The sequence below is a fragment of the Phocoena phocoena genome, chromosome X (assembly GCF_963924675.1).
Source record: "Phocoena phocoena chromosome X, mPhoPho1.1, whole genome shotgun sequence".
Taxonomy (NCBI): Eukaryota; Metazoa; Chordata; class Mammalia; order Artiodactyla; family Phocoenidae; genus Phocoena; species Phocoena phocoena.
This window is the reverse complement of record NC_089240.1, coordinates 41648395-41674038: the sequence shown is the minus strand read 5'-3', so window position 1 is coordinate 41674038 and position 25644 is coordinate 41648395. Positions and strand designations below refer to the sequence as shown.

General features: G+C 38.4%; 1 protein-coding gene across 1 annotated transcript in view; it reads left to right on the top strand.

Annotated features, from left to right (window-relative positions):
• Positions 1–12441, top strand: part of ZNF41 (zinc finger protein 41) — a 25097-nt gene extending 12656 nt beyond the window's left edge. The window contains 3 exon segments of the mRNA XM_065900950.1: positions 663–823; positions 1073–1168; positions 9390–12441. Coding sequence (XP_065757022.1) covers positions 663–823; positions 1073–1168; positions 9390–11443 — 2311 coding nt within the window. The 3' untranslated portion in view covers positions 11444–12441.
• The last annotated feature ends 13203 nt before the right edge of the window (positions 12442–25644 follow it).

The following is a 25644-nucleotide window of genomic DNA, read 5'->3' as shown; positions in this document are numbered from 1 at the left end:
TCTTTTTTAAAAAAATTGGTTTGTAAGTGTTCTTTACATTCTCTAGATATGAGCCCTTTGTCAGTAATGTGTTGCAGATATCTTCTATTTGGTGGCTTTTCTTTTTTTTCTCTTATAATGCTGTCTTTTAAATGCTGTCTCTTCATTGGAGACAGACATCAATCTTTTTCTTTATGGTTAATGTTTTTTGCATCCTGTTTGAGAATTATTTTCATAATCCAAGACGATGAAGATATTCATCTCTACTATGGTTTTTTCTATGTTATCTTTTAAAGGCTTTATTGTTTAGCCTTTCCCCCAGTACATTTCTTCCAAATGCCTTTTAGCCCCCTTTGTATCTTCTTATGTTGGTTGTCCAAGTTGTTTTATATTTTAGTCATACTATATTGCCATTGCCTGGCACATAATCAACCAGTAAATGTATTGTATGTAGTTCCTACGTTAACTCGAGGACTTAAAGAGAGCCTATTTTAATCCTCATTTTTGAAAAAAGAGGGACTGAATGAATGAATTTAATACACAGTGAATGTCAAGATACTTCAATATGTTTTTCTCTCACAAAATAAAATGCAAAACTGGGTGCTGGGTGAAAACCCTACATGATACATTATGGTAAAAGTCATTAAAAACAACTTCCTATTCCTCTTCCCTCCATCCTCCAGTGCTGACCATGTCACCTTGAACAGGACTGTGTTGTTACAGGTGTCATTCAAGGATGTGACTGTGGACTTCAGCAGGGAGGAGTGGCAGCACTTGGACCCTGCTCAGAGGCTCCTATACCGGGATGTGACGCTGGAGAACTATAGCCACCTGCGCTCAGTGGGTAAGCACAGCCAGGGGCCTCAGAGAGGCTGCTTCCATTCTCAGCTGCTGAATGCTCTGGGGCGTCTGAAGTGTGTGATGGTGTCATCCTTGATTTGCCCGAGATTCTTCAGTCCTTTTTCATGTCTGTGATTATTACTCTACTCCCAGTGAAATGGGATTACTTTCCTGAAGAGCAAATGGAAGTGTCATTGAAAGGCCCCAAAACCCAATTAGCTGGACCCAATCCTGTATCATGTCCTGTTAACAGGGTACCAAGTTCCCAAACCAGAGGTCATCTTCAAGTTGGAGCAAGGAGAGGGGCCATGGACGTTGGAGGAGGAAACCCCACACCAGAGCTGCTCAGGTGAGTGAGTGTGACCTAGGCAGATGGGGGACATGGAAATAGATCTCAGTTTCTCTAGAAGAGGCTGATGCCTTTGAAAGGCTCTGAAGATATTTTATCTTGAAGGCTCGAAGCGTTTGGGGTTGCTTGGAGAGAGTTGGCAGAGCCCCTCCAATATCTGAATGCTTTCTCCAAGTATGACCCTTGCCGATACCCATTGTCTTCTTTGCTTGGCTTTTTGACAAGAAAGCTGTCTCTAATCTCTGTACCATGGATCACATACATACTACCCTGTCTTACCTAGGGACTTTTTATTCTTCCTACTTCACTCCCACCCCCTTATCTTAGGTTCTTTTCTTGTACATTAGGTATTTTAAATTTTCTTCCCTTTTACTGCAATTCCTCATATCCATCCCTTATGCCTCCTCCCAAAGGCAACAGATCTAATGTGTTTGATCTTTGAGTTTGTATGATATTCTCTTAAAGCCTGAAGTATTGGTTTATAAGTATGTATTTTTAGTATATATAAATTATATTGTGCTACATATCTTTTTCTAAACACTCTTTGTTTATACATTTTAAAATTTTATTTATTTTCCTTATTTTTTTGGCTGTGTCAGGTCTTAGTTGCAGCACACAGGATCTTCATTGAGGCATGCAGGATGTTTGATTATGGCCTGCAGTCTCTTCATTGCTGCGCTCATGCTTTCTAGCTGTGGCTCGTGGGCTTCTCTCTAGTTGTGGCGTTTGGGTTTTCTCTCTCTTGTTGTGGCACATGGGGTCCAGGGCACACAGGCCCAGTAGTTGTGGTGCGTGGGCTTAGTTGCCCCACGGGCATATGGGATCTTAGTTCCCCGACCAGGGATAGAACCTGCATCCCCTGCATTGGAAGGCAGATTCTTTACCACTGGACCACCAGGGAAGTCCCTGTGCTACATGTCTTAATTATTACGTTCCTTTTTTTTCACTCACCCCTAAGGTCTGTCCATATTGCAGTGCTCATCTGGCTTCATTCGTTCAAATTGCTGCATAGTATTGCACAGTGTGCTAGCACCACATCTTATTGAACCATACACCCAGTGGTGAAACCTAGGTTTTCGTTAACTCCCATTTAAGACAAACAACTCTACAATAAATTTCTACACAGATGTTCTCTTAGAGTGTGAGAATTTCTCAGGGATATATATAGAAGAGAGGGTTTGCCTGATCATTGCATATTCTCATACTGAATTTGAGCACCACCGTATTCTTCTTGAATTGGCTGCACTAATCTACTCTCCCAGCAATAGGGCACAGGGTTCTTGCTTTCCTCGAGTTTCTGCCAACAATTAATATTACCAGAGTTTCTCATTTTTGGGCCAACTATGGGTATAAAGTGATATCTCATTTTTTATTTCTCATTTCTCCAATACCTAGTTTGAGCATTTCATTATTGACCATTTGTGGTCTCTTTGAGTTTCTCTCCTATGAGTGACCTTGCTCATGTTCCCCTAGTTTTGATTTGTTTCCTGTCTGTTTCATACTGATTTGCATCCAATTTATTATTTGCCCCTTTTTCCAGCCTTCTCCTCATTATCCCCATAAATGAGGTTGCCCTACGGACCCTGTCTACTGTTCACCAGTCTTTTCTTCATATACATGCGAGGATTCATCCATCCTGAAATTCTGATGACTCTGTTTTTGACATCTCCAATCTGTTCTTCCCTGGTACTTTAGTACTACATTTAGCTACCCAGAAAGTTCCATTGAGATGTTTCTCTTGCTCCTCACTACATCGGAAATTGGAATCATTACCTCATGTATCAGAAACCCTTCTCACCTTCCAACTTTTCTCACATTTGTCAGTGTTTCTTAAATCTTTCTGTCATTTTTAAGTTAATCACTCTACAGTTCCTACTGCTTTTCCATTTCTGAGAATATCATTTTCAGTTCTCAGTTCATCTTCTTAGTTCCCAGCAATATCACCCAAAACCAGCTCCATATTTTCTTACGCCTGGATTATAATTTTTCTATTACTGATTGTATTTGCTGATTCCATTCTTTTTATTAGTTCACTTCAAAAGCTAACGATAAATTTCATTGCCTAAAATGTTCTATTTATCTTGACATTAGCTTTATGATAAAACCTACAATTATTCCCCATGACTTAGCATGTGACAATTAAACTCTTCATTCAGAGAGGCAAACAACATGGCCATGTATTTTGAATTCAAATGTGTATCTGTATATTTTGTATAACCTATGCTCAAGTCCATTTTTAACATATTTTATGATTCTATGAGGTTTATTTATGTTAATAGTTCTATGAGTTTTGGGGAATTCCCTGGCAGTCCAGTGGTTAGGACCCAGCGCTTTCACTGCTGGGGCCTGGGTTCGATCCCTGGATGGGAAACAAAAAGCCCGTAAGCCATGTGGTGTGGCCAAAATAATAATAATAATTCTATGAGTTTTGACAAATGCATACAGTCATGTAACCACCACCACAATCAAGATATAGAACAAAAATTACCTCAGGTCCCTTTATTGTTACTTCTTCCCACCACTTCCAGACCTGGAAAATACTGATGTCTTTTCTGTCTCTATAGTTTTGCCTTTTCCAGAATGTCATATAAATGGAATCATACAGTATGAAGCTTTTTGAGCCTGGCTTCTTTCACTTAGCATAAAGCATTCAAAACTCATTCCTACTGTTGTGTTTTCCATAGTTTGTTCCTTTTTTATTTCTGAGTAGTATTCCATAGTATGGCTGTATCACAGTTTATCCATTCACCAGCTGAAGGATATTTGGATGGTTTCCAGTTTTGGTGTTTATGAATAAAGGTGCTATGTTTATATATTTGTTTCCATATTTTGTGTGATGATAAGATTTCATTCACTTGGGTAAATACCTAGGAGTCAGATTGCTGGGCTGTATGGTAAGTATATGTTTAACTTTACTAGAAACTGCCAAACTTTTCCAAAGTGGCTATACAATTTTCAATTCTAACCAGCTATGTATGAGAGTTCCAGTTGATCTGCATTCTCACCAGCACTTGGAATTGTCCATTTTTAAAACTTTTAGCCATTCTAATAGTAAGATAGTTGTATCTTACTGCGGTTTTAATTGGCATTTCCATAATATCTAATATTTGACATCTATATATCTTCTTTGGTGAAGTGTTTGTACAAATCTTTTGCCCAGTTTTCTATAGGGAACATTGTTTTCTTGTTGTTGAGTTTTAAAAGTTCATTATATATTATGGACACAAGTTATTTATCAGGTATGTGTTTTGCGAATTTTTTAATTTGCTTATCAGTGTCTTTCATGAGGCACTTAAAATTTGGACAAAGTCTAATTTATCTTTTTTCTTATGCTATGGATTGTGCTTTTGGTGTTGTATCTAAGAAATCTTTACCTAATCCAAGGTCCCCCCCAAAATTAGGTCTTACATTTAGTTCTGTGATGCATTTTGCATTAATTTTTATATGTGATTTAAAGTATGGATCAGAGTTTTGTGTTTGTTCATTTTTGCACATGGCTATCCAATCATTTCAGCATCATTTATTTTTTAAAAAAGCTATCCTCCTCTCAACTGAATTGCCTTTGCACCTTTATTGAAGATCAGTTGTCATATATATGTGGGTCTCTTTCTGGATGCTTCATTCTGTTCCATTGATCTATTCATGTATCTTTACACCATTCCCACACTGTCTTGATAAGTGTAGCTATGTAATAAATTTGAAATCATGTCATATTAGTCCTCCAACTTTGTTCTTCTCTTTCAAATTGTTTTGGCTATTCTAAGTACTTTGTGTATCCATTTGAATTTTGCAGTCAATTTTTCAATTTCTATGAAAGTGAATTTTGATTGTGATTACATTGAATCTATAAGTCAGTTTGGAGAGAATTAAAATCTTAACATTATCAACTCTTCCAATCCAAATATATAAATGATTTGATAATTTATATATTGCAAACTGATTACCACCATAGCATTAGCCAACACCTCCATCCCATCACATAGTTACCATTTCTTTTTTGTGGTAAGAACGTTTAAGGTCTACTCTCTAGGCAACATTCAAGTATATGACACAGTATCATTATCTATAGTCACCATGCTGCACATTAGATTCCCAGAACTTGTTCATCTTATAACTGGAAGTTTGTACCCTTTGACCAATAGCTCTCCATTCCCTCCACCCTCCAGTCCCTGGGAACCACCACTCTACTCTCTGCTTCTCTGAGTTTGGCTTTCTTAGATTCCACATACAAGTGATAATACCATGCAGTATTTGTCTTTCTCTGACTTATTTCACTTAGCATGATGCCCTCAACGTTCAGACAAGTTGTAGCAAATGGCACAATGTCCTTCTTTCTCATGGCTGAATAATATTCCATTGTATATATATACCACATCTTTATCCATTCAGTGTGGACAGACACTTGGGTTGTTTTCATATCTTGCTATTGTGAATAATGCTGCAATGAACATGGGAGTGCAGATATCTCTAAGAGATCCTGATTTCAATTCCTTCAGATATATACCCAGAAGTGGAATTGCTGGATCATACAATAGGTCTCTTCTGAATTTTTTGAGGAAACTCCATACTGTTTTCCATAGTAGCAGCACCAATTTACACTCCCACCAACAGTGCACAAGTGTTCCCTTTTCTCCACACCCTCATCAGCATTTGTTATCTCTTGTCTTTTTGATGAAAGCCATTCTAACAGGTGTGAGGTGTTATCTCGTTGTGGTTTTGACTTGCATTTCCCTGAGGATTACTGCTATCAAGCACCTTTTCATGTACCTGTTTGCCATTTGTATGTCTTCTTTGGAAAATTGTCTGTTCAATTCTTCTGCCCATTTTTTAATCAGTTTGTTTTCTGCTATTGAGCTGTATATGTTCTTTATATATTTTGCATATTAACTCCTCATCAGATGTATGACTTGTAAATATCTTCTCTCATTCCATAAGTTGCCTTTTCATTTTGTTGATTGTTTCCTTTGCTGTGCATTTTTAATGTTTTCTTGATGTCTGCCATATTTGATAGTGCTCCCCTAATCTGACTCTTTATTCTGTGCTCTATCTATTTAGATGATACATTTTCACCTTGTGATCAGATTTCACTATTTCATGAAATGGCTCTTAATTACTCCAGAATATATGGCTCTTTCTTTTTTCTCATCCTCCATCCCACAGGAACTCACAGAAAAACATAGGATTTTAGACTGTGTGGTAACTAAGGCTTTTTTTACCTCTAAGTTTTTAGAAAGCTCCCAGAATTAAGAGCCTATTTCTCAGATTCACAGACATAGAGAACATACTTGTGGTTGCCAAGTGGGGGAGGGGTGGACTGGGAGTTTGGAATTAACAGATGCAAACTATTATATATAGAATGGATAAACAACAAGGTCTAACTGTATAGCACAGGGAACTATATTCAGTATCCTGTGATAAACCATAATGAAAAAGAACTTTAAAAAAGATCCATTCTTATACTGAAAAAAAAGAGCCTGTTTCTTATTGTATAACTTGGGACCTAATCAGGAGAGAGAAACCACATACTAATTTGAACATGGAAAGTTTAACAAAGAATTATTAGTGCTACTGCAATGAGAAGCCCACGCATCACAACAAAGAGTAGCCCCCAGTTGCTGCAACTAGAGGAAGCCCACGTGCAGCAACGAAGACCCAACGCAGCCAAAAATAAATAAATAAATAAATAAATTTGAAAAAAAGAATTATTAGCTATTGTGGGATTGATGTAACAAGGGATTAGCCAGTAAAAGTAAAGAGAACTCTAAAGAATAAAGGAATAGCAAATTAGTGTGGGAGAGTATCTCTAAGACTGTGAAGGAACACCCAAGGAAGCGCCTCCCCTGCTTCCCAGGGATGAATCCAGACCTTATAGGGAAGGCATATCCATGGCTCACAGCATGGCAGCTGTCATGCCACACTGGTTGAACTTACTGGAAATCTACCCTCTGAGGTTCCAGAAAAAGCTGATCATAGGGAAGTGTCTCATTGGAAATATTCCACTACAAGCCATCTGAGAGGGGTGCCAGGATAAACTGCTGGGTTCTGGGTGCTTCTGGCTGCAATGCACTGCAGAAGCTGGGTGCTTGGGAAGCCACATGAGTGGCAGGAGCTGGGTGCTAAAGAAGTGACCTGCACTGCAAGATCTGGGTGCCTGGGAAGCTGCATGTGCATTAGAAGCCAGATGCTGCTGAAGCCACCACACTGCTGAAGCCTGGTAATAGACAAGCTGCCCTTGCTGGAGGAGCCTGCTGAGTGAGCTCACTAGAACCAGGAAGCAAAATCCCTTCCTCCAGTGTTTCCCCATCACCCTGTATTGACAAGGTTCAACATCATGCCAGATGGCAAAGGAAAAAAGACTCAGATCCATTTTTGTAGAGTGGGCAAGGAAGGGTGAATTGGGGATTGAAAGGCAAAAAATTGATAACTGTAACACTTAGTCTTCAGTTTTCTGAAGCCAAGCATGGAAAATATTTAGTAAACTTAAATTTATTGAATTTGGGGAGATAGGCAGAGGAGGATATTTTTCTCTCTTTCAGAAGGATCCTTCAAATATTTGATCAGAAGAATTCAAAAGACCATAGATTATATTTGGAAAGGGAAGATAATTGCATGAAATGTTAATAATTTCAGGCTCTGTGTGTTAATTCTCTCTGTTATAACACAAAACTGTGCCAAATTTAGTATCAATATGAGTGGTACTGTGTCTGCTTTATACATTCATAGCAGATATAACCTCCCTAGAGGTGTACTAAAATTAGAGCTGATATCAAGGACAATACCTTCTGAATATGCACAGAGGAGCAAAGCAACAAGCTTAATATGACTGTATCCTCTCTTACATAAGCATTCTCAGGTGAATGGGTGCATTCAACAAATCAACTCTGATCTTGTTGGGTCATTCAAGGACCATGTTCCAAGTTATTGCTCTGCCATCTCCTAGAGTATTGTTGTGCATCATAAATGGTATATAATTGTTTTGCATAGAGTAAGTGTTCTAGAAGAATTTCATATTACTATTTTCATTATTGTCATAAGGACTCTTCCATTTCTCTGTTGGGTGGTTGATGTTGGGTCATTGTTGAGTCCTCTGGGCTGGGGAAGGGGGAATGGGGGAGATTTGCCCACTGTCTTAAAGCCTGGCCTAGGAGTGGTACATATCACTTCTGCTCATATTCCACTGGTGAGGACAAAGTGAGACTGGTAAACGTAATGCCCAGCTATGTTCTATTACTATAAAAGAAGATGTGAATAGATTTTGGTGGATGGCTTGCAGTTTCTGCCATAGATGGTTTGCCCTCTCCTATTTGACACTTGTTGCAAGCATATATTTTTCCTATAGATATAGAGGAATTGGTATTTGAGGACTATAAATTTAATGTACATGCTCATAATGGTTCAGAGGGAAAAGCAAGAGGAAGCAGAGAGATTATTAATGTTTTAGACCTAATATGTAATAAGGACATACATTCTGAAATATTTCTTCCATTCAGGCTTACCTTTAACAGACTTCAGTTTCTTCTTCTGGTTACTCTACTCACTGTCCTGACTTCCTACATAGTGGATATAGATTCCCAGGTTCAAATCCCATCTCTTATTTATTTAGCTATTTTTTTAATTAATTTTTTTTTTTTTTTTTTTTTTGCTGTGTTGCATCTTCGTTTCTGTGCAAGGCAAGTGGGGGCCACTCTTCATCGCAGTGCACGGGCCTCTTACTATCGCGGCCTCTCTTGTTGCGGAGCACAGGCTCCAGACGCGCAGGCTCAGTAGTTGTGGCTCACAGGCCTAGTTGCTCCGTGGCATGTGGGATCCTCCCAGACCAGGGCTCGAACCTGTGTCCCCTGCATTAGCAGGCAGATTCTCAACCACGGCGCCACCAGGGAAGCCCTATTTAGCTATTTGATCTTCAGCAAGTTACATAACTTCTCTGTGCTTCTGTTTTCTCATCTGTGAAACATGATTGATAATGATAGCTACCTCTTAGGGTTTAGTGAAGATTAAATGAGCTGCTTTGTGTAAAGCACTTGGATGTGCCTGGTGCATCATAAATGGTATATAATTGTTTTGCATAGAGTAAGTGTTCTAGAAGAATTTCATATTACTATTTTCATTATTGTCATAAGGACTCTTCCATTTCTCTGTTCATCCTGTCCAAACTCCATGTACCCTCTATTCTCTGATAATTGTTCTGGAGTCATTTTCATTTTTTTCTCTTTCTTTTTAGATGAGGATAATGGGCAAACCCAACAACAGAGAATTTCTGGAGAAGTTTCATTACACTGTGAGAAATTTGGTCAGTCCATAGGAAAAGATTCTTTGTGTTCCATTGTAGAAGAACTGTGGCAAGATAATGACCGGCTAGAGAGATATCAAGAAAACCAAAATAACCCTTTAAGTCATGTGAAAGTGTTGATTAAGGAGAGGGGCTATGAATGTAAAAACATTGAAAAAATAATTCACGTGAGTACCAGACTTGTTCCTTCCATTAAAAGACTCCATAACTATGACACATTTGGAAAGAGTTTGAAGCATACTTTAAACTTACATAATCATAATAAAAGCAATGCAACAAAGAACTTTGATAAAATTTTTAGAAATGGTAACAATTTTGCCCATAGCTCTTCCTCTACTAAGAATGAAAATGCTAATACAAGAGCAAACTCCTGTGAACTTAATCAATGTGAAAAACATCTGGGCCACAAACAAGTTCTCACCCACCATCAGAAAATTCATACTGAAGAGAAACTTTATGTGTGTACTCAATACGTACAGACGTTCACCCAAAAGTCACATCTTTTTGAGCATCAGAAAATTCATGCTGGAGAAAAATCCCATGAATGCAACAAGCGTGAGAACGTCTTCACTCAGAAGCTGCAAACTGAGGTACCTCAAAGTGTTTACACAAGAGAGAAACCTTTTATATGTACTCAATGTGGGAAGGCCTTTACACTCAGGTCAAACCTCATTACACATCAGAAAATTCATACTGGGCAGAAACCCTATAAATGCAGTGAATGTGGAAAAGCCTTTTTCCACAGATCATATCTCTTTAGACATATGAGAATTCATACAGGAGAAAAACCTTATGAATGCAGTGAATGTGGAAGAGGCTTCTCCCAGAATTCTGACCTCAATATACATCAGAAAACTCATACTGGAGAGAAACACTATGCATGCAGTGAATGCGGGAAAGCCTTCACAAGAAAATCAGCACTCAGGATGCATCAAAGAATTCACACAGGAGAGAAACCTTATGTATGCACTGAATGTGGGAAGGCCTTCATCCAGAAATCCCATTTCAATACACATCAGAGAATTCATACTGGAGAAAAACCTTATGAATGCAGTGACTGTGGGAAATCGTTCATTAAGAAATCACAACTCCATGTGCATCAAAGAATTCATACAGGAGAAAAACCTTATATATGTACAGAATGTGGAAAGGTCTTTACTCATAGGACAAATCTCACTACACATCAGAAAACTCACACTGGAGAGAAACCGTATATGTGTGCCGAATGTGGAAAGGCTTTCAGTGATCAGTCAAATCTCATTAAACACCAGAAAACTCATACTGGAGAGAAACCCTATAAATGCAATGGCTGTGGAAAGGCCTTCATATGGAAGTCACGCCTCAAAATACATCAGAAATCTCATATTGGAGAGAGACACTATGAATGCAATGAATGTGGGAAAGCCTTTATCCAGAAATCAACACTCAGTGTGCATCAGAGAATCCATACAGGAGAGAAACCCTATGCTTGTCCTGAATGTGGGAAGGCCTTCATCCAGAAATCACACTTCATTGCACATCATAGAATTCATACTGGAGAGAAGCCTTATGAATGTAATGACTGTGGGAAATGCTTCACGAAGAAGTCACAACTCCGGGTGCATCAGAAGATTCACACAGGAGAGAAACCCAATATATGTGCTGAATGTGGAAAGGCCTTCACTGACAGGTCAAATCTCATAACACACCAGAAAATCCATACTAGAGAGAAACCCTATAAATGCAGTGACTGTGGAAAAACCTTCACCTGGAAATCACGCCTCACTATCCATCAGAAATCTCATACTGGAGAGAGACACTATGAATGCAGTAAATGTGGGAAAGCTTTCATCCAGAAAGCAACACTAAGTTTGCATCAGATAATTCATACAGGGAAGAAACCTTATGCTTGTACAGAATGTCAGAAGGCCTTCACTGACAGGTCAAATCTCATTAAACACCAGAAAACTCATAGTGGAGAAAAACTCTATAAAGCCAGTGACTGAAAATGCCTTCAGCTGGAAATCACAACTGGATATGCATCAGCTGTTTCATAGTGGAGAGATGAGGAGTGCCTGATGCATCAATCATTGTGCAGGGGGAGTAGATAATGATGGACTACAAACAGCCTAAGTGAACAGAAGGCAAACAAAGCCAAGTATCCTTCAGTCAGGTGGAATACAAGTTGATATGCAATTATATGCATAGGGAGACACTTCAATAAAGCATTTGAGCAATAGCCCTGTTTGGTTTTATGATTCACACAGGTACTCTCAATCTCCTGCAAATGGTAGAAATAGAGACCCCAGGAGATGACTTGTAATCTCCTGTGTTTCACTTTTTGGATAAAGGGCTTTATAAATTCAGCACAGATTTGTCCTTCATATCTTGGGATGTAAAAGTCCTTAATACTGGCCAATTTTTTTTTCAACTTTCTAGGGTGGGGAGAAGAGTATTCATTGCTCAAACACCTCCAGGGCACTGAAGTCAAGGCAAAAACCAATTTGGGAATGTATAATAGATCTATTTGTAGAAGCCAGAAGTTTTTTTTATCATTGACATTTAAGACACAGAAAATATTGCCCTGAGGAACAGTTCTTTCTCTTCCCTTTGAGAAGTCACCATGGTATATTTTTTAAAAATTAAATATAATTTTTAAACTTAAAGTCTGACTTTATGCATTGGCAAATTAAGCATAGCTCTAGCCTGTGTTACAGGAATAGTTATTAAATGTTACACACACCTAAAGGTGGCAATTGTTCCCTCATTAATTCTATGCTGTGGCAGCAGGTGATTCACACTCGAAAATGGTAGGCATACCTTCTAACCTGTATCGGAAAAGCTATCATTTATGTAAGCTGCAGACCATAAACTTCTTATCCCCTTAGTAACTGACCCTAAGACAATGAAACTGAGCCACAACACTCTGGACTTCCCATCTCATCCACTGAAGCTTCTGCTTTCTTTGGGATTTCTGTTTGAAAAACAATGGTTAAGAAATTGGATTTCAATACATAAAACTTTGGTGGTTTTTCTTCCAATTTAGTTAATTTGATATATTCATTTCCTACAGGCACATTAAGAGTAATTCTGTGTACATTGCTATGGGATAAAGTCATGTTGCATTGTAGTATTTTAGCCTAAGATATGATTATAGTTTATTATAGTTGAATAACTGGAAGACTTCTCTAGAAAGAACACTGCTTTTTTTAAAGCACTGATATATAAATACTTTCTTGATTTCAATTAAATGTTTTTTGCAATACTCATAAGAAAGGGGCTTTCTTTTTAGCATGTAATTTTATTTTGTTTTTAAACCTTTTTATTAAAGTATGCATACATCATAAGCATACAGCTCAATGAATTCTCACAAACTGAACACTGATCAAGAAACAGAACATGACCAGCACCCCAGAAAAACTCCCTGTGCTCCCTTCCAGGCCTTACTGTCCACCTACCCCGCCAGGTGAACACTACCCTGACTTAAATAGCTTTGTCTGCTTGGTATTTTATATAAATTGAGTCAAACAATTATATTGCATATTTTGGTAATATACTCTTAACTGTCTATCTTCTTTCATTCACATTGTAAATATGAGATTTGTCCATATTGTTGAATGTAGTTATGGATAATTCATTCTTATTGTCATGTTTTATTTCATTCTGTGAATACTCTACAATATATTTATCCATTCTGTTATTAATGGACATTTGTGTTGTTTGCATCTTGGGGCTATTGGGAATAGTGCTACTATAAATACTTTAGTACCTGTCTATTGGTGAACATATTTATGAACTTCTGTTAGGTATATATCTAGGAGTTGAACTGCCAGGCTATATGGTGTTCATGCTCAGCTAGTTTATAAAACTAGTTTTCCAAAGTGGCTTCGCCAATGTACACTCCCACCAGCACAGTATATGAGTTCTATTTGCTCCACATCCTTGTCAACACTTGGTATTTTCCATCATTTTTACTGTAGCCATTATGGTGGATGTATAGTGATATCTCAGTGTGATTTAATTTTTATTTCCTTATCCTCCAATCTCACCATCTTCCCAAGACAGTTGACTGATATCTCAGATCTGAAACCCAGGCATGGCTCTCATGTGACTGTACCGTTTTACATCTCACCAGCAATAGTAAGCAATTAGTAACTTTAAATCTTTCCACACAAAAATGCCCAAAGCTTGATGGTTTAACTGGTTAATTGCATTAAACATTTGAGGAGAAATAATATCAACACTCCCCAAAATCTTTCAGAAAATAGAGGAGGAAGGAACACTCCCCAACTCTATGAGGCCAGTATTACCCTGATACTTAAGCCATACAAACACATCACAAGAAAATAAAACTACAGATCAACATTCCTCATGAACATAGATGTAAAAATCTTCAACAAAATATTAGCAAAATGAATCCAGCAACATATAAAAGGATTATACATCATGACCAAGTGGGGTTTATTCCAGTGATATAAGGTTGCTTCAACATTCAAAAATCAGTCAACGCAATCTATCATATTATATATACAAGGTAAAGAGGAAAAATCACATGATCTACAAATTCAATACAACTTTATCAAATTTCCAGCAGACTTTGATCCCCAGAAATTGATAAGCTAATCCTAATATTTATATAGAAATAGAAAAGACCAAGATTAGCAAACAGGAATTTGCTAAAAAGCAAAGTGGAAGGACAGTAACCTCCCAATTTCAAAACTATAAAACTACAGTAATCAAGACAGTATGGTACTGGCATGGGGATAGAGACATAGATCAATGGAACAAAACAGAGAGTCTAGGAATAAACCCTGATACTTACGGTAAAAATATTTTTTACAAAAGTGTCAAGGCAATTCATTGGGGAAAGAAAAGTCTTTTCAACATTTGGTGCAAGAATAATTACATATCCACATGCAAAAAGATGAATTTAAATCTACACACCATACTAAAAATTAACAAAAAATGATCAGATATGTAAATATGAAAGCTAAAACTATAAAAGTTTTAGCAGAAAACATAGGAGAAAAATATCTGTGACCTTGTACTAGGCAAGGAATTCTTAAGTAGGACACCAAGAGCATGATCCATAAAGAAAAAATGATAAATTAGACTTCATCAAAATGAAAAAGGTTTAAACTTCAAAAGGTACCATTAAGAAAATGAAAAGACAAAGCACAGACAGGGAGAAAACACTTGTAAATCATTTACCTGATAAAGGACTTGTATCCAGAATATATACAGAACACTTACAACTCAATAAAAAGAGGACAAGCAACCCAGTTTAAAATTAGGCTGAAGATTTGAAGAGATATTTCACCAAAAAATATATACAAATAAGCACATGAAGAGATGCCCAACATCATTAGTCATTAGAGAAATTCTAACTAAAACCACAATGAAATACCACTTTATATGTACTAAAACGGCTAAAATAAAAAAAACAATTATAATAAATGTTGGCAAGGATATGGAAAATCAGGAACTTTCCTACATTTCTGGTGTGACTGCATTAAAATGGTATAGCCATTTTGGAGAAGTTTGGCACTTTCTTAAAAAGTTGATCATAAATTTACCAGAGGACCCAGTACTGCCATTCCCATTATCTACCCAAAAGATATGTAATGTTTTCGTGCAAACACTTACACTTGAATATTCATAACAGCATTATTCATACAAGACAAAAAGTGGAGACAATCCAAATGTCCATCAACCAGCAAGTAGATAAACAAAATGTGGTATATTCAGCAATAAAAAAGAACAAATACTAATAAATACTACAGCATGAACTGTTCAACTATGGATGAACTTCAAAAATATGCTAAGTGAAAGAAGTGAGACACAAAAGATCTAGTGTTGTATTTGCCTATTGTATTTAAATGAAATGTCCGCAAAAGTAAAATACAGAGATCTGTAGATTAGTGGTTGTCTGGGTGTGAGAATGGGAATCGTCATTAACTGTTAATTAGTACAAGGAATCTTATTGGGGTGATTGAAATGTTACAGAACTTGATTGTGATGATGGTTGCACAACTAGGTAAATTTAATAAAAGTCATTGAGGTGATCCTTAATTCCATTCCTGTTTAAACATCTGGGTTCCCTGCCATAACATCTGTTGCCACCCAAATCTAGAATGAAGTGTTGTCTTGGAGCCTGTTGTACATTTAAGAATAAACTTTTGTTTTTTTAAAAAGGTCATTGAATTGTACAATTTAAATATGGATCCTAAATTATACCTCAATAAAGTTGTTTCTTTTTCAGAGTTGCTTTGGCTATTCTACGTCCTTTACATTTCCATATAAATTGTAGAATAAGTTTGTTCATTTCAACAACAAAAAAAGCTGCTGTGATTTTTACTGGGGTTGGTTTGAATCTATAGACCAATTTGGGGAGAATTGAAATGTTAACAATATTAAGTTTTCTGACCCATAAATCAGGTATACCTCTCTTTTTAATTTCTCTCAACAATATTTTGTAATTTTCAGTGTACGGGTCTTTCACATCTGACAAATTATTCCCTATTTCACATTTTGATGCTATTTTACTTGGTGTTGTCTTATTTCTACTTTATTGTGTAGTATTCATTTTTCATTTCAATTACTTATTGTTAATTACTAGTATATAGAAAAGCAATTGATGTTTGTATGCTTATCTTAGGCAGAAGTTGGAACAGTCCCCACACAAGACTGTCCTCACTCTGACACCAATTGCAAGTTCAAGGGTTCACCCTCAGTTTCAATAATTCAAATCCATCCTGTAAAGCCATTACATGCATTTTCATATTTTTATACCAATTTTATTACTCTTCCTCTCTGATCTACCTCTATTTATACCTTATGATAAACTTGTGTGGAACTATTTAGCATAGAGATTAGCTGATGGTTAGCTAAATCTAATTCTTCCTTAAGCTAGTCATTTGCCATCAGTGTTATATCCTGAAAAGTCTTTAACTCAATTTCCCCATGTATTTGACCATCAATATAAATATAGTGTTAGCAACAACGGCAGTGTTACACCATATTATAACATGATAGTAGATGTAATCTGCATACAGCACCATACCTATAGTCAACATAATATACTGTACATTTAAAATTTGTCAAGAGAGTAGATGTCTTGTTAAGTGTTCTCTCCAAAATAAAATACTCAAAAGATATTGGCACATTCATCTCCCAGAACAATATCACTCAGGTTTGCAGACTTCTATTTGACCTTCTCAGGTTCCAAAAGTAGGAGTAGTTTTGGCAACATATGGCTTCATTCTTTCTGGCATTTGGTTTAATTGAGTTAAGAGACAATATCACCTCTTACTCTGAGCTTTTCGGGCACCAATGTAATGGATTTCCCTTGTTGCATAACCTATTTATTCATTCTTTTACTCTCAGCTATATTCCTTCTTCTCTCCATTTATCATTGAATTTGATCCAAACTTTACCTCCTTTGGAGGGGACAATAGGTTCGGCCACTGTGCTGGTCCAGATTGCCAGCAGCAATACCAGTCTAGCAAATGCTTCCCCTTCAGTCCACTCCCATTTATATAGGGTATCATCACAAGTACAGAACTAGTGGTCTATCTCAACCACTAGGTAATACAGCTGTATTCACTGTCAACCCTAAGTTTGCCAAGTTGGGTGAAGGCACAGTCTATCAATCACATTATGCCTTTAGGAATTCTGATGCAAAAGTATGAAAGTACAATTAAAGTTTCTTGCCTAGGAATCATCCCAGCTTCTGGCCCCTGCAATTGCAGCCCTGGTCCTGGGACCACTGAATCAGGTAGGAATAAAAGAACATTGAAGTGTTGTGGGGGGAAACTGTATAGTCATACCAGCATCTTCTCCCACCTCCTCTTCCCCAGATTCTTCTGAAAAGTGAAGGAATCTATCTATTGGAGACCCTCTCTTGGCCACCCTCATGTTGAGTGTGAGCACACACTGTAAAGACGTGTAAGTCAGCCCTGCATGCCCTTATCTCTCCCAGTTTTAGACAACAAATATTTCAGTTGCCTGTTCCAAGTCTCTATCAAAGCACCACTCCTAGGATACCTCTTTGCTCATTGTTGGACGCTATAGATTGTTATTGTGGACTGAATTGTGTTCCCTCAAAATTTATATCTGGAAACCCTAACCCTCAATGTGGTTATATTTGGAGATGGGTCCTTCAAGGAGGTAATTAAAGTTAAATGAGGTTGCAAGGGTAGAGCCCTAATCCAAAAGGACTAATGTCCTTATAAAAAAGGAAGCAACACCAGTGGTGTACAAGCACAGAGAAAATGCCATGTGAGGACACAGTGAGAAGGTGGTCATCTATAAATTGGGAAGACAGGTCTCACCAGAAACCAATCCTACTGGCAGCTTGATCTTGGACTCTCAGACTGTGAGGAAATAAATTTCTGTTGTTTAAGTCACCCAGTCTGTGGTATCTTGTTATGGTAGCCCAAGCAGACTAATACAGTTGTAAAGTGTGTTCCTTGGTCTGAAGAATGTAACTCGGTGGTTCAAATTGGTACAATATCTTCTGTTCTGGTCATTTTATAGTAGTATGAGCATTTGCATCTCCCTCCAGGTATGCACAGCTCAGTTCAGAGTGTCTATTCCTGTCAAGACCCATTTGTAGCCTCTCCCAATTTGCTGAAAAACATTAATCTACACATCCAAGAGCTCAACAAACTCCAAGCAGGATAAATTCAAAAAGATCATTACCCAGACACATCATAATAAAAATGCAGAAGGGCAACTACAAAGAGAAAATCTTGAAAGCAGCAAGAGAAAAATGACTCATATAGAAGAGAACCCCAATAACATTCACAACTGACTTCAAAAACAACAGAGGCTGGGGCTTCACTGGTGGTGCAGTGGTTGAGAGTCCGCCTGCCAATGCAGGGTACATGGGTTCGTGCCCCGGTCCGGGAATATCCCACATGCCACGGAACGGCTGGGCCCGTGAGCCATGGCCGCTGAGCCTGCGCGTCCGGAGCCTGTGCTCCGCAACGGGAGAGGCCACGGCAGTGAGAGGCCCGCGTACCGCAAAAAACAGAGGCCAGAAGGCAATGGAATGACATATCCAAAGTACTGGAAGAAAAAACCTACCAACCAAGAATCTCATATCCAGCAAAACTATCTTTTAAAAATGAAGGAAGAATAAACACATTCCCAGATAAACACTCAGCTTCTTGAATCTGTAGGTTTGTCTTTTACCAAATCTAGGAATTCTTCAGCAATTATTTCTTTGAGTAGTTCTTCAGTCATGCCCTATTTCTCCTCTCCTCCAGGACTATTAAATATTTTGTTATAATCCCACAAGTCCCTGAGGATCCATTCATTTTTTTAAAATATTTCTTTATTTGGTTGCACCAGGTCTTACTTGCAGCAGGTGGACTCCTTAGTTGTGGCATACGGGCTCCTTAGTTGTGGCATGCAAACTCTTGGTTGCGCATGCATGTGGGATCTAGTTCCCTGACCAGAGATAGAACCCGGGCCCCCCTGCATTGAGAGCGTGGAGTCTTAACCACTGCTCCACCAGGGAAGTCCCCCATTCATTTAAAAATTTTATTTTCTCTCTGTTGTTCAAACTGGGTAATTTCTGTTCTTCTATCTTCCAACTCACTGATTTCTTCATCTGTTTCTCCACTGAGCTCATCTTTTGAGTTTTTTATTATGGTTATTCTATTTTTCAGTTCTAAATTTCCATTTGGTTTTTATTTATATCTTCTATATCTTTGCTGAGACCTTCTATTCCTTTTCTGTGACTCTATTTTGTCATCTGTTTCAAATGTGTTCATAATTGATCATTGAAGCATTTTTATTATGGCTACTTTAAAATCTTTGTCAGATAATTCTAACATCTCTGTCATCTTGGTGTTCACATGTATTCCTGATTCTTGGTGTGAAAAGTGATTTTCAATTGAAAGATGAACATTTTCATGGAATTCCCTGGTGGTCCAGTGGTTAGGACTTTACGTTCTCACTGCCATGGCCTGGGTTCAACCCCTGGTCAGGGAACTAAATTCCCACAAGCTGCACAGCCAAAAAAAACAAAGAAAGATGAACACTTTCTATATTATGTTGTAAGATCCTGGTTCTTATTTATGGCCGCACCACGGGGCTTGTGGGATCTTAGTTCTCCAACCAGGGATTGAACCCAGGCCCACGGCAGTAAAAGTGCTAAGTCCTAACCACTGGACCACCAAGGAATTCCCTAAACCTTCTGTCTAAGCTGGCTTTTTCTGACACCACTCCAGCAGGGAAAAGGAGTGGAGGATGCCAGTTTGTTAATGCCAGCTATGGGAAGAAGTCTAGTTTCCCCACTCAGTCTCTGTTAATAACAGAGTTGGGGGGCTCCTTGTTACTGCTGGGCAAGACTGCTTCCACAACCAAGTAGGACTCCACTATTTCCCTGGCTGGAAGGCGTAGCAGTGCCTCCCTACTGTTTTCCACATGGCCTCCAATGACACCACCCTAGGGGAAAAGAGAGGGGTGCCTTGATGCAGATATGTGAGAAAGGAAATCTAGGCTCCCTGTATGGTTTCCACTGACATCATATAGGTGAGGGCTCATTACCACCCAGTGGGGACAAAAGTCCTGGCTTCATAGTCGATTTTTTCTGACACCACCTTGGCAGGGGTTTGGCATGACTTTTACAGTCTGTTCAGGGTGAAAATATAAGCTCTTCACTTGGCATTTATTAGCATGGATGGGAGTTGGACCACATTTTTTTTCTATACTGTTGGGATGCAGTAAAGCAACTATTTTCTGAAAGTTTACCATATTGTTAAGCTGCCCATTCCCTGGTTCTTTTACTAGACAGAACTGGCTTTTGTAGGGTCTTTTTTCTTGTCTGGGCCCATTGGCATTTCTAGGTTGCCAGGTTCTCCACCATTGTCAGATATATGAGGCAAAAAGAAAACCCATAGAACAAATGTTCTTCCCCCCTCCCCAGCCGTGCCACACAGCTGTGGGATCTCAGTTCCCTGACCAGGGATTGAACCCAGGCCATGACAGGGAAACACCAAGTCCTAACCACTAGGCCACCAGGGAACTCCCAATGTGCTCTTTTCTTTTGGGTCCTGAGGTCCTTAGCCAGCTTGCCTCCTTCACTCCACCTTTCTGAGTCAGCTTATGTTTGTTTTATAAATATCATTTCCAAAGTTTTTTATTGTACTTAGCAAGAGGAATAGGGAAAAAGTGCATCTGCTCCATTCTCCCAGAAGTGGAAATCGTGTAATTGGGTCTTTTAAAATATTTCCCGGGCTTCCCTGGTGGTGCAGTGGTTAAGAATCCGCCTACCAATGCAGGGGAAACGGGTTTGAGCCCTGGTCCAGGAAGATCCCACATGCCACAGAGCAACTAAGCCTGTGCACCACAACTACTGAACCTGTGCTCTAGAGCCTGCAAGCCACAACTACTGAGCCTGCGTGCCACAACTACTGAAGCCCACACGCCCTAGAACCCATGCTCTGCAACAAGAGAAGCCACTGCAATGAGAAGACCGCACACCGCAAGGAGGAGTAGCCCCCGCTCGCCACAACTAGAGAAAGCCCGTGCGCAGCAACAAAGCCCCAACTCAGCCAAAAATTAATTAATTAATTAATTTAAAAAAATATTTCCGAAATCTCTACTTACTTTCTGAGCATGTGGAATACATTTACAATAACTTAAAATATCCTTGTCTGCTAATACTAACCTCTGTGTCACTTCTGGGTTGGTTGATTGCTTGATTATTCTCATTACTTTTCCTATTAACTCTTTTCATGCCTGGTAATATTTGATTGAATGCCAGACATTGTGAATTCTATTTTGTTGGGTACTGGACATATATGCATTTCTATAAGTCATCTGGAGTTTTGTTCTGGGACACAACTAAGTTACTTGGAAGGAGTTTGATCCTTGCACATCTTGCTAATATAATTTTTTAGGTGTATCTGGAGCAGTGCTCAGCCTAGGGCTAATTAATCCCTGCTACTAAGGCAATAGCTTCTTGAATTATCTACCCAATGCCCTATTTTTCCAGTCTAGCTATTGAGAACAGGCACTATTCCCAGCCCTGTGTGAGCATCAAACACCATTTCCTCTTATCCTTACAGATGGTTCTCTCCCTGGCCTCACACACATGTGCTGATTGATAGTCAACTGAATACTCAAGGAGGACCCTAGGCAGATCACCCGGATCTTCTCTCTGTGCAGTTTTCTCCACTTTGGTGGTGTGTCCTACAAATTCTAGCTGCCTTGTTCTCCCTAGACTCTCAGTTCCTTCTCAACTCAGGGAATTCACCAGTCTCTTCCTCAGTTTCCCCTCTCTGTGCAGTACCCTGGAAACTCTCTCGAGGAAGTACGTTGGAAAAATCATATGACTCACTTCATTTGTTTCCCTTTCCTCAGGGATCATTGTTTTTCATTGCCTAATATCCAGTGTCTTGAAAACCTTTTTTTTTTCTCAATGTACTTTGTCTGGTTTTTGTTCTGTCTGTTCCTGGCATGAGGGTAAATCCAGGCCCTGGGACTCCATCTTGGCTAGAAGAAGTCACAGGCAGGAATTTATAAATGTGGAGATTCGTCCATGGAGATCATCAGTAACAGATATATTTCAGTTGGTGTGATTTTTATGAATGAGGAATATTGTAACCTGGGTTTGAGACAAGTATGCCAATGAACCTGTATCTATAAACAAGGAACTTGTATCTATTAAGTGCTCATCAGTGTGGGATATATTGAGAAATATTTAAGAAAGGGGAGATATGTCAATGTAGGCTGTCAATGAGATATTCTCCAGTAGGTGAAAATTTATGTTCAACTGGGATTTTTAATGTAAAAAAATTCCAATGGGAAGGTATTTGCACATCAGTAGATTTGTAAATTGGGTTGTCAATGAGTGATATGACTTTGGTGAGTATTTAAGAATAAAGAGGTTTGTCACCAGTGATCATCAATAGAGTTATACTTGGTTGAGGGGGAGAGGTTTTTATGAATATAGATCCTGGTAAATGTGGAGCTATCACTTAGGGATACATTGATAGGTGTATATGAATGGAGAGATATACAACAGATATTGTCAATGGGGTATATGTCAACAAGGGTATTTATAATAGGTATATTTTTTAAATGAGCTGGGCAATAGGACATATGCCAATAGTCAAGTGTTTAAAAACAAGGCAAATTGTCATCAAAGGTTATAAATAGGTTACACCATCAGGTGGGTGTTTATAAAGACTTTTCAATGGACAACAACAATGGAGTATGTATTATGGAGGTTATTTATAAAAAGAGATTTTTCAACAGGGATTATAAATAAGAAAGATGCCAGTGGGTGTTTATGCATAAGATTTTTCAGTGGCAGACTGGTGATATGTCAATAGTTTTTATTTCTCAGTGAGGAGATTTGTCAAGAGAGGTCATGAGTGGAGATATTTTAAGGGATTTTTCTTTTTGGAATGGGGTGATTTTTTTTTCCCCCAACAGGTTAAGGAATGAAAGATTTTCCAGTGAGTAGATATTTATGAGAAGGGAAATTTGCCAATGGGGATTGTCAATGGAGATATGCCAGTGGAATGAATATTTGTGAATACGAAGATAGTGCAAAAGTGATTGCAGGAGGCTTTATATAAACATCTCCCCTTGATTGTGCATGTAACCTGTGAATGTGATGAGATATAATTCCATGATTATATTACATTATGTAGCAAATTAATTGCAAATGTAATTAAGGTTACTAATCAGTTTGCCTTAAAATAGGGAGATTATCCAGGTGAGGCTAATCTAGTTAAGTACCTTAGCCCTTCAGAAATGCAAAGTTTTCTCCTGCTGGTGACAGAAGAGGATGCTGGAGAAATTGGAAGCATGAGAAGCATTTGGCACGTCCTAATTGACTTTGAAGACAAAGAGGCCCACATTGTAAGGCATGCAGTTAGCCTTTAGAAGCAGAGAGCAACCACCACTGGCCGACAGCCAACAAAGAAATGGGAACCTCAGTACTACAACTGCAAGGAACTAAGTTGTGCCAATAACATGAATAAGATTGAAATGGATGCTTCCTAAGAGCCTCCATAGAAGAGTCCAGTGTGGCCAACACTTTGGTTTTGTGAGACCATTAAGCAGAGAACCCAGTCAAGCTTACTTGGACTTCTGACCTGTGAGATCATAAATGGGTGTTGATTTAAGCTGTTAAGTTTGTGGTAATTTGTTACACAACGATAGAAAACTAATACAGTATTTGCCAGCTGTGTATTTGTGAAAGAGGGGATATGCCACAATGAAGAGAGGGTACTTTTCAAGGGAATTATTTACACAGGGCTTGGGGATTTGTCATCTGTTCTTGGCAACAGTAGAGATTTATAAACATGGGGATTTGTCCACAGTGAGGACTGCATAATGGAGAATTGTTATGGGTTGAATTGTGTCCTCCAAAAAGATACATAACCCCCACCACTTCAGAATGTGACCTCACTTGGAAATAGAAGCAGGAACATTATCGCTTGGGGGATGGCTGTCCTCAGAAGTCTTTGAAAATGTTGGTATTTTTCAGTGGGGGGATTTGTACACTAGAAATTAGTGTATGAGCATCACCATAAGAAAAACATTACAAATGAGTATATTAAATATTTGTAATGTCTTTGAGTTTGTCAAAATCATGAGTTAAACTAAAGATGCCAGAGGGCATGCAATTATTACTACTAATATTATACATTATTTCCAATATTATAAATTATCATTCCTAATAAAACATTATTTGCAATAATGTAAATGGTCATTACTAAGATCTATCACTACTGTTATAAAATATATTTACCACTACTATTACTAATAATAACTGTAAGGCCAACTGGCCCGAGGCAGGGAAACGCAATCAGACTCACAGGTTGCATCAGATCGAAACTCTCCGGACCACCCAGTTCCAGAAACTGACCTGGAGACTTTCCGGACCACCCAGTTCCAGGGACTGACCTGGGGACTTTCCACCCGGCCCAGCCTTCCCGCCTTTCGAGGGGTGGGACTAACGGTCCCAAGACTGATGCAACCTGCACCCGGATATTGCCACGATACCTGAAGAGACCACCAAATAAGGAATAACCTGCGCCCTCCCGGATTCACCACACCCCTTTCCCTTCTTCCCCTATAAAATCTTGCCCAACCCTCGCCCGGGTGCGACTTCTCTGGCCCCTTTCTCTCGGACCAGTGAACCTCGCCCGGGAGCGTTCCCTAATAAAGCTCACTTGAAGCTTTCCTCTGTTTCGCGGTGCCTTTTGTTAAGATCCGACCTTACAATAACTAGTACAGAGAGCTATATGCCTAGCACTGTTTTAAGCACTTTACATATATAATGTCATTTAATGTTTACACTGCCCGTATGAGCTAGGCATTATTTTTATCCCCATTTTACAGATGTAGAAACAGGCATAGAGAAGTAATATGATTTCCCCAAGGACACAGAGCTAGGAAAAGGCAGGATTTCTTTCTCATTTGTAAGTGGGAACTAATTAATTGTTTTTCTTTAAAAAATATTATAAGGAATCAAATTAAGAAATACTTAGTTAATATCTTTTTTATTTTTATAATATTTCTTAAAACTTTATTGAGATGCAATCCACATACAATAAAGTTTACCCATTTAATATGACAATTAATTTTAGTATATTCACAAAGTTGTGCAACCATCACAATAGAATTTTAGAATATTTTCATCATCCCAAAAAGAAACCCATTAGCAGTCACTCTCCACTTTTCCCACCTCCCCCAACCCTAGCCCTAGGTAACCACTAATCTACTTTCTGTCTCCATAGTTTGGACATCTCATACAAATGGGATCATACAATATGTGGTCTTTTGTGACTGGCTTCTTTCAAGTAACATGTTTTCAAAGTTCATCAATTTTGTAGCATGTTTCACTACATCATCCCTTTTTATTACTGAATATTTTATTTTATGGATATACCACATTTTGATCAATCGTTCATTAGTTGATGGATATTTGGGCTGTTTCCACTTTGGGACTACTCTGAATAATGCTGCTGTGAACATTTGTGTGTACGTTTCTATTGGGTGGATACCAAGCAGTAGAATTCCTAGATCATATGGTAACTCTAGGTTTAACATTTTAAGAAACTTCCAAACTTTCTTCCAAAACAGCTGCACCACTTTACATCCCATTAGCAATGTTAAGATGAGTCCAATTTTTCTACATCCTTGTCAACACTTGCTATTGTCTATCTTTTTT